The sequence below is a fragment of the Dipteris shenzhenensis genome, chromosome 29 (genome assembly GCF_047967505.1).
Source record: "Dipteris shenzhenensis isolate YYH24624 ecotype China chromosome 29, Dip_SZ_1.0, whole genome shotgun sequence".
NCBI lineage: Eukaryota > Viridiplantae > Streptophyta > Polypodiopsida > Gleicheniales > Dipteridaceae > Dipteris > Dipteris shenzhenensis.
In genome coordinates, this window is record NC_141624.1 from 9228549 (window position 1) to 9238840 (window position 10292).

General features: G+C 42.4%; 1 protein-coding gene across 1 annotated transcript in view; it reads right to left on the minus strand.

The window, feature by feature from the left end:
• Positions 1 to 6188, minus strand: part of LOC147882405 (UDP-glucose 4-epimerase GEPI48-like) — a 39879-nt gene extending 33691 nt beyond the window's left edge. Inside the window, exons 1-5 of the mRNA XM_087400260.1 lie at positions 5875 to 6188; positions 5570 to 5619; positions 5313 to 5448; positions 4850 to 4951; positions 4539 to 4766 (exon numbers count right to left, since the gene is read on the minus strand). Coding sequence (XP_087256386.1) covers positions 4539 to 4766; positions 4850 to 4951; positions 5313 to 5448; positions 5570 to 5619; positions 5875 to 6102 — 744 coding nt within the window. The 5' untranslated portion in view covers positions 6103 to 6188. The remainder of the gene's footprint in view (positions 1 to 4538; positions 4767 to 4849; positions 4952 to 5312; positions 5449 to 5569; positions 5620 to 5874) is intronic.
• Between the last annotated feature and the right edge of the window lie 4104 nt (positions 6189 to 10292).

Below are 10292 nucleotides of genomic sequence, written 5' to 3' on the forward strand. Positions count from 1 at the left end.
AGCTGTAAAACGCATCTTCCGTTACTTGCAAGGTACAAAGTCTTTTGGCTTGATGTTTCCCAAGGGGGGTGACTTGCAGATGCATGCTTACAGTGACTCAGATTGGGCTGGAGACTATGATACTAGGCAGTCCACCAGTGGGAATTGTTTCTTTCTAGGACATGCTTGCATTTCTTGGTTGAGCAAACAGTCTACAGTGGCTACCTCCTCATGTGAAGCTGAGTACAGGGCAGCTTTCACAGCGACAGTTGAATGTGTTTGGCTGCATCGTTTGTTTACTGATCTTCATCTTCATTGGAGGGTCCTTCTCCGATTCTCACTGATAGTCAGAGTGCTATAGCAGTGGCAAAGAATCCTATGTTTCATGCTCGCACGAAGCACATTGAGGTTCACTATCACTATGTCAGAGAGAAGTTGCATGCAAGAGAGATTAGTATGATCTATGTGTCAACACATGACAATGTTGCAGACATCTTCACCAAAGCACTTCCACGTGAAAAGTTTGAGGCATTTCGCAGTGCCCTTAACTTATCTCCTTTTGGTGATTGATCATTTCCTTGTACATGACACTGGCACTGCAGGGGGGTGTTAGAATTATTATTATAATTCAGCAGTGACCAATGTAATGTAATAGGTAGGTTAGGGGCACTTTTCCCTCATTTAGAGGTTTTTCCTCCCAACCACAGTTAGTTCACTAACTACAGTTAGTTCACTAACTACTGTTAGTGAAGGATAAGGTTTTGTCACTTAGACAAACCCATCCCACTTCTTGTATTACTCACTTCTTCTATTGCAAGCACTACGTTCAGCTCTCTTGCTTCTTGCTCTCTCACTCTCTCTTTATGTAACACCCTTAGGTTCAGCAGATTTAACCGTCTAAATATATTGATGGAAGGGCATAACTACATGCACTCGTTGAACCTTTGACACAGACCATCCAGTTCACGGCCGGTATCCCTAGGAAAGGTGGTTCTCTGCTCCTATGAGCTGGCACACCATTAGAATAATAGGCTTTCATTGCAAAGGACATAAAACCAGTAGGGTCTGCAGGAGGTTCAGGAAGGATGTCAGCATCAGAATCTGAGTCATAATCTATCTGGCCTATTCCATGGTTCTTCCCTTCATGGATCTGGTTTCTTCTGAGCTGATCAAGCCTCCTATTCACAGGATATGATTGGATGAAATCCTTGGAGAGTTTAGTATTGACTTGAATGCCATGACTCTCCACTTTGCACATGAGGGCAAAAATAGTGCTATTTCAGGGTTTGACAGCCCCAAAAATGCAGTTTGTTTCAGCATGGCAGTTGGCCCTAGAGCTCAAGAAAGAAAGTGCCATTTATGCATTGAATGTGATAGTAACTCATACGGGAAGCCTTCCCCAAGTGAAGGATATGAAAATGCAGCAGCTGCTCTCAGATTTTGCTGATGTATTTGCTGATATGCCATGTCAATTTACCTCAAAAGAGGGATCTTGATCATGCCATCGTTTTGGAGCCTTGAAGTAAGCCCATAAACAATGCTCCATACCGTCTCTCTAATGTGGAACAGGAGGAAATGGCAGGACAGAAAGAGTTGCTTGGGACAAATTTCATTCCTCATAGCGCCTCTCACTTTGCCTCCACAGTGCTCCTTGTGAAAAAGAAAGATGGTGCATACCGCATGTGCATTGATTACAGGGATCTCAGCGAGGCTACTATAAAAAACAGAATTCAATGCCCAAGATTGATGATCTGTTGGATGAACTAAAGGGAGCTCAGCTCATCCATGCTTTGCACATAAGGGAAAAATAGTGGTATTGCAGTTGGCCCAAGAGCTCAAGAAAGAAAGTGCCATTTATGCATTGAATGTGTCAATGACTCATTCAGGAAGCCTTCCCCAGGTGAAGGATATGAAAATGCAGCAACTGCTCTCAAATTTTGTTGATATGTCATGTCGATTACCTCCAAAGAGGGATGTTGAGCATGCCATGATTTCCAGCCTTGAAGTAAGCCCCCATAAACAAGGCTCCATACCATCTCTCTAAGAATTTCATTTCTCATAGCACTTTTCCCTTTGCCTCCCCAATGCTCCTTGTGGAAAAGAAATATGGTTCATACCGCATGTGCTTTGACTACAGGGATCTCAACAAGGCTACTATAGAAAACAGAATTCGATGCCCAGAATTGATGATCTGTTGGATGAACTAGAGGGTGCTCAATTCTTCCCTACTTTGCACATAAGGGCAAAACAATGATATTGCAGTTGACCCAAGAGCTCAAGAAAGAAAGTGCCATTTATGCATTGAATGTGTCAATGACTCATACGGGAAGCCTTCCCCAAGTGAAGGACATGGAAATACAACAACAATTACTCTCAAATTTTGTTGATATGTCATGTCAGTTACCTCCAAAGAGGGATGTTGACAATGCCATAATTTCGGAAAGATGGTTCATACCGCATGTGCTTTGATTACAGGGACCTCAACAAGGCTACTATTAAAAACAGAATTCGATGCCCAAGATTGATGATCTGTTGGATGAACTAAAGGGTGCTCAGTTCTTCACAAAGATAGATCTCAGATCGGGTTATCAGAGTGAAAGAGGGTGATCAACACAAAATAGCCTTTCGAACAAAAAGTGGTTTGTATGATTTCACGCACTCATGAACAAAATATTGCAGCCACTTCTCTTCCTATATGTATACCTTTGTGAGACTAGAATATATCCAATCGTATAAATTTAGAAATTGTGTTGTTCTAAAGTCCAAAAATCTACATAAAAAATAAAAGAAGCAAAGCAACATGTCGTCATCAGTGCCCAACCATAAGCAGCTATACTGGGTCAAGACCCGCAAAGTCTCCTGGGCAAACCCAGTGCTGCTGGTTTTCTTAGATGACATCCTCATTTACAGCAAAAGCAAACAGGAACACTTTGAGCATGTCAAGCACGTGCTGGATATTTTGAGGTTGCATAAGCTCTATGCAAACGCCAGCAAATGTACTTTATGGCAAAAGAGGTTGAATGCTTGGGGCACATTGTGAGTAGAGATGGGATTCTGGTGGGCCCCGCAAAGGTGCAATGCATGAGCGGAGATAGCTGCAGCCACTAAATCCCACCCAACTAAGAGGCTTTTTGGGACTTGCTTCCTTCTACAAGCGATTTATTCAGACATTTGCCAAGAGGGCAGCTACGGACCTCTTGAAAAAGGATGCTTTTTAGTGGTCAAAAGAAGCGCATATCAATTTTGGAGACCTGAAATTTGCATTGATTCATGCCCCTATGTTGGTATGCGACTTTTCACGGCCATACTAGATGATGAGGCCAGGTAAGAAGGGACAAGAGGGGTGAAAAAAAAAAGAGGAAAGGGAAGTCAAAGAAGAGAGGAGACGTCCAAGAAGTGATGGGCAGAGCTGGATGAAGGAGCAAAACAAGCGAAGCACGGGGGCAGGGGTGTGGACAGGTCTTGGGGAGGTACCCAAGGGAGGAGTGTAGGGTGGGACTCACCCACCTAGGAGCAGAGGAGGAAGGTGCTACAGGGAGGGCCCAAGGACCCAGTAGGAGGAAGGGAAGGCTCATTCAACAGGGGTAACCCAGCGCAGCCAGCCCTACGAGACAGGAGGGGGGAGGGGGAGAGAGGAGTCGTCACTGAGGAGGTAGTAGGCTGAGTGAGGGCAGGGCTCGGTGGGGTTTGTGAAGGGCAGCAAGGGGGCTAGGAAGGAGGTTGAGCAGCCACTGCCATGAAAAAAGGGTCTTGTGGCAATGACACGGGAACGTCCTTGCATCTCATGGTAGGCTGGACATCTGAGAATCACGTGACCCTCTAACTCTGTCCCTCGTGCAAGTGTGTACACAACCATGAACTGTGGTAGAAACAAAACAGCACGAGTCCATAAAATGAAGCTGATTATGCTACCCCCACTAGGCAGATTTTGCAAAAAGAACATGACAATAGGACTTTCTCCCTGCAGATTCTCAAGCACGAGCACAACGTGATTCTTAAAGGGAACAACATGTCACTAGGACTTACACCCTGCAGATCCTCAAGCGCAAACAAGACTTGATTCCCAATCTTTGCCACGTGAACACATGCAAAACCTTGTGATTAGACTTGGCCAATGCCACTTAATAAACCTACCTAGCATAGACTACACTATCCTGGCATCACACCTAGGGTAGACTACAGGCCATAGCATTCTTACTGACATCATCCGTGGCCAAAGTTGCTGCAGGTCACTCATCAGCATTTCTACATTGTAAACAGACCAAGAATGTTGAGTTTCTATTACCAAATGTCAAACTTGACCTTCGTTCCAAAGCTAGAATGGTTCTCTTCCTCTTTTAGCATTGATTGACTCCTAAACTCAAGCAATAATAGGGACCCTAATTGAGCATCCCAACAATACATCACTTACGTGTGAACCCTGACCCTGATAATTGATGCCTAAACATAGCAACAGAAGCCCCTTCTTTCTTTCAGATTGTACCAAAAAGCAACACTTCTAGTGTTCACACCTGAGTATTTAAAAACAATGCAGGAAAAAATAGCAATTTAATGCATACCCCAGTACCATCTCTCGTGGGATAGTCATTTCCAAAAACAGTTAGCTCCTTACGCCTGCCAACCGCCACTTGCTGAATAAATGGCATCAGATTGTTTGGAATGCCTCTTGGATCCTCACCAATGAGCCCACTGGGATGAGCTCCAACTGGATTAAAATAACGAAGAAGGATGATCCCCCATTCAGGATCTGCTTTCTGAACATCACGGGCTATCTCCTCAATAAAGAGCTGTGCAAGGGTGTCCATGCATTAGCCTCTTCCACAGTAGAACAAACAAGGCAGCTTCAATAAAAAAGAGTAAAACAAAATACCTTGGTGCGACCGTATGGGTTTGTAGCTGACAAAGGGAACTCTTCAGTGCAGGGGACAGTTTTTGGTTGACCATAAACTGTTGCAGATGAAGAAAATACTAGCTGCAAAATCAAAGTAAGATCATTACACTCCTTAGGATGAGAGATATTCAATTTCCCCTGAGAGAAAAGGAAGCTCCGTCTGCTACACGCATAAAGCAAGATCTAGTGCAAGTTCTGACAAATCAGATGTTAAACAACACTCCAGGGCCATAATGGACAGTAGGAAAAAGGCTAATCTATAGATGATCCATTAACTAACTGAACTGCACCCACTAGGGTATATGTACACTACAATAAAACTGCAAGATCTACTGCCTGACAACTTTTCGCTTAGTTAACTAGACATCATTAACATTGGCTTGGGGAATATTCACTAAGGGTATGGGTCGATACTAGAGCACAGGTTATTGTGGAGCCTTGCCTTTTTACAGCCATATTTACTCATGAGTTCCAGGAGATTGAGTGTGCCGATCAGGTTATTCCCATAGTAGGACAATGGCTTGGCTACACTTTCACCCACAGCTTTCACGCCCGCAAAGTGAATGACAGCGTCAAACCTGCCAGGGAAATTCGTAAGCGTCATGAAAATTTGACATGAGTTCCAGAAACGTCCACACTGGACGAAAATTTTGACTCCAATACAAGATGGAATTCCAAAAGTGGCAGTAAAACCCGTACTTGGCCATTGAGAAGACCTTCTCAAGCGCCTCCTTTTTGCGAAGGTCCACCTGCAAAACATAATTTATACATCATCGCTAAAATACTCACGCTCCGCGCTATTTATCCTAAAAACGGCTGCAGGAGAATTCGGAAGGGGTAGAAGAACCTAGATTTGGAAATCCGGTGTGCTAAAAACGATGCGCATAATGATTCCGAGGGGTAGAAGAACCGTAAGCCCCTCATTTCTAACCTTCTTACATTTTGTACGAGCTTGAAGCTGCGAAATTAAAGCATACTTTTCTCCCCCAAGAAACGATCTTTACCTGAAAGAAGTAAAGGTTGCGCCCATGTTTCCCAGCGAGTTGTGCGACGCGTGTGACAGCGTCCTCGACAGAATTGTCAAGGTTATCGACGATGACGACCAGGTGACCTTCGAGGAGGAGCTGGAGGGCAGTGTGGCTACCGATGTAACCAGCGCCACCAGTGACGAGGATACATTTTTGGAGGGGGGAATCAGGGGAGGGGGCGATTTGGCGAGATGGGTAGTTCATGGTGGGAGAAAAATCGAAGATTGGAGATGGCTATAGCGATTGGAAGAGCTCGAAGCTATGGCTATGGCGATCGCAAGGACCAAGGTGAAGAAAAGAAGAAGATGATGAAGATGATGAAGAAAATGGGTGGGTAAAAAATATAAAAGTAATTTCAGAAACTATTTTTTGGCCTTTTTTTTTTAATAATCGGAAATTATTTTCTAGACCGCCACGTCGGGCTCCTTTTCGCTGACGTGGCGCCCCCGGCCCCACGCAATCCCGTCTTTTGCTGCCCTTGCTGCCCAGGCGCATTATAAAGCACGACCTTTTTTTGACCTCCTTTTTAAGCGTTCTTTCCGCCCACACGTCTCCTACATGAGGTCCCCCATTGACACAATTCTCCTTTTTCCTCTTCTCTCTCTCTCTCTCTCTGTCTCTCTCTCTCTCTCTCTCTCTCTCACCCTCACATTCATGTTGGCGCCCCCCCGTCTACTACCCCAGATTGCCCCTGCCGACCAAGACCATGTATCTAGAGTCAGTTCGACAACCTCCACAACACATTGGTCACAAACACTTGTCAACTCATTCAATAACTCTGCCAAACCCTTTGACTAGGCACGATGAATTGAATGAAGCCACACGCATTGTCACTCACATTAGGTCTCCTTGAGGCTTGAAAACAAGACCTCCCACTTGGGCTACAAGCTCGAGGAACAACTCTTAAAATTTCTCGTGAAAAATTTGGACATCCTCACAGTAGGTATTCCATCATTAATATACTCATCACACACAAACTCCTTCACTTACTTCCACCTCAACAAAACTATTCCTTTCCCAATAACAATTAAAGTTTCAACCACATTCTTAACATAGTTAAAAACCCTCTCACTTGCAAAACTCATCTTCTAATTTCCCACAATCTAAAGCTTCCATAGAACAAGATCTGCTCTTGAAACATGTTCACCCTGGTCGTAATAATCTTGCATAATCTTTAATGTGTCTTGCATACAAGAACCATTCGTACCATGTATGTAATGCCTTGATTCTGCGCACAAGGAGCCACGTATGTTTGTGTATGATTAATATAGCTTTAATGCACAAAGAACTTTGTGTTTTTAATAGACCTAGTTGTTGGTACATAAAACCAAGGGAGTCACACTCATGTATATTATTTTTTGTCAATAAAGAACTTACATTTTGGCATGCAGAAGCTGTCACTTTTGACCTATGTTCGTATTGGTACACCTGTCTATTATCTATTCTCATCTTTATTAGGTACAACCTAGTTCCTTCGATATACGGATAATCTACATCTTCACTGAATCCACATGACATCCATTCCCATATCCATCATTTTATTTTTAACCAATGCCACTGTAGAGAAATCTTCACTACCCCTCTCCATCCATCCTTTGTAGGTACACCCTCTATACTTTTTGTCGAAGCATCTTCTGCACCTCAACCCAACACCTCAAATTCACCATCTCCATATGTTTAATGTCTATTTGATCAAATATTCACATTGGTACTCCTATCATGGCCACCTATGTCATTCCCAAGCATCTTTTCACTAACTCTCAATACTTCATAAACAAAAGGGCCCTTATACCAATGTGCAATCACGGATGTATCACCTTACAAATAGTAACTCTCAATACTTCATAAACAAAAGGGCCCTTATACCAATGTGCAATCATGGATGTATGACCTTACAAACAATTCAAAACTGTTATGCTAAATTTTCTTCCTTAGCCTTATGGCCCTATAAAAAAAATTCAACTACTTTGGATACGTTTCCAACCGGGCTTCTATACTCCTTCTATACCCAGTACTCATGCAACCATTCATGGCATATTAAGTGAGTCCCAACTCAAAAAGGACATGTCATTTCCAATAGTGCAATTTGCTCTATGTGCGCAAACAATCCTTTCCTTTATTTTGGAGGGGTTTGGTATCTTTATTTTTTAGCCTTTTTCACCAACTTCGAAACATGGATCACATTCAACCTATGAACATAGCTTATTCCCTTACAATGTTGTTATGTCCGTAGAATAACATCTTATCTCTACCCTTTCACCTCAAAAGATTGACACAAAAGTCTTGCACACACTTGACTTGAAGTGCATAGAAAGAATGTATTATGAATGCAATCTTATACCCACTATTTGGCTCTCACCTTATTCTTCCATTAGTTTTCTCTCATTCACCTATTCTAGAGGCCCTTAGTATCAACAAAGTACCCCATGCATATAATTTGACCTAAGGATCAACACAATTGAAAATGTCTACATTTTTCAATAGAGAAACTCAAAAACTCAATTGCATTCTTACACGAAAAGGTGTCATATCTCAATTAGCTAAGTTCAAAGAGATAGCTTTAAAATTCCATGTAAAGGAGGGACTACAACCCATTAACAACTCATTGGACCTTTCCACTAAGCTAAATGAAGACATTGTGAAAGAAGCATAGTAAAACGGTTTTAAATTCTTGTCCTCATAAACAAGAAGGGAGGAGACTCCTCCCATCATAAATAGAGGGAAGTCCTCATTAATCACTCTCTTCCCAAGATGTTGTGAAAGAAGTAGAATAAAGGAATTTTTAAATTAATAGCCTCATAAATAAGAGGGGAGGGGGCCCCTTGTTGAACCTAAACCAATGTATGTGGGACTCAACTTAGGCAACGGGTGGTAGGTCTCTTGAATTGCTAACAAAGGAGCATAAGTCGAAGGGCAAGGCAAGGTGGGAAGTAGTCCCTTTCCACCAATCAATGTATTCTATACAATGACCAACCCAAGGTAGCCATTGCACTACAAGGTAAAGGTAAGTCAACAGCAATCACAACTATTAGAGTCTTTGGCAAATGCAGAGAAGGCCAACAAATATAGAGTCCACAAATGTCAGGAGCATCAGAGCTATGAACCAAGACGATGTGTTTGCCCCTATCCTTCTGACGGGTAGGTGCAAATGATTGTAAATGCCATCATAGTACCCATCGCGAATGTCAAAGAGAGTCATGTGTATAAAGTCCAAGAGTGCTAGTAGTTCAAATCATCTTGTTGCTAGGGCAACACATGTGCGTAGTGTGTGGCCTTAATGTCATTTAAATCTTGATCACAAGGAATAAAATAAGATCATTTCTAATTCATTATACTTTATCTTTGACTCTCTTTCCTTTCGTTTTCTAACTCGTGCATTTTCCCTTACCCCCATGCCACATGCATACACTATATATCCCTTTGTACTTCTTCATTGGGAAGTGAACCATCAATTGGCTACCTAGAATAGGAACATTGCCCACACATCCAATGCAATGCAAAGTGCGATGGGGCAACCCAAGGCACCTGCACATAGAGCCATGATTTAGTGTTAACATCTTGGTGATCTAGTTGGGGAAGAAGTGGTTTGTGTTAGAAAAGCCAATTGTGGGAATAGTGCCAACCGACTTACAGTAGTGAATGTAAAAAACAGTGATCACAAGAACGTGATGCCAACAAAGATACCAAAAATAAAAGAAGAGTCAATTGCCAAAATTGAATCTCAAGCGAGACGACTCTAAACGATAACTAAAAAAGACACCTTGACTAAAGGTAGTGACCAAGCTAAGAGGTTCACTAGAAATTATGCCAAAGGAAGAAAGGAAGAAAGGGACAAGCAAGAAAGGCAAGGAACCCAACCTCCAACAATTTTGGATGATTTCTAGGAAGAATAAGGAAGCCGATCTTCAAAATTATCAGAAGGGTGAAGACCAAATCTAACATCACAAGACACAATGAACATGTTTGCAGCTACTTTGTCCACCAAGGTTTGCAGTAAGAGGACCAAAACTACATGGGGACAAGAGGCAGAGAGTACCCAATCTCATATGTAGAGTTATGTATATGGTAGTGATTTTATACTCTATGGAGAAAGAACACCTGATATTTGCCTCCCCCCCACATTCGTGGACAAAGTAGTTGGGATGAGCTTTAAGCTACATTCCTCAAATTCAATAAGGAGGATGTATTGCTGAAGCTCAACTGACTAGGTCAATGGGTGATGCAAATCTATGTACAATTTTGCAACATTGATGAGAGTGTTGACCAAGCAACTGAACAATACGCAAGACTAAACAAAAAGAAGACGATGAAGACTAATTGCTGATAATAAAGGATGCCATGTTCAAAAATGAGGAATTCAAAAGGATTCTAAATGAGAAGGGAATCAAAGGCAC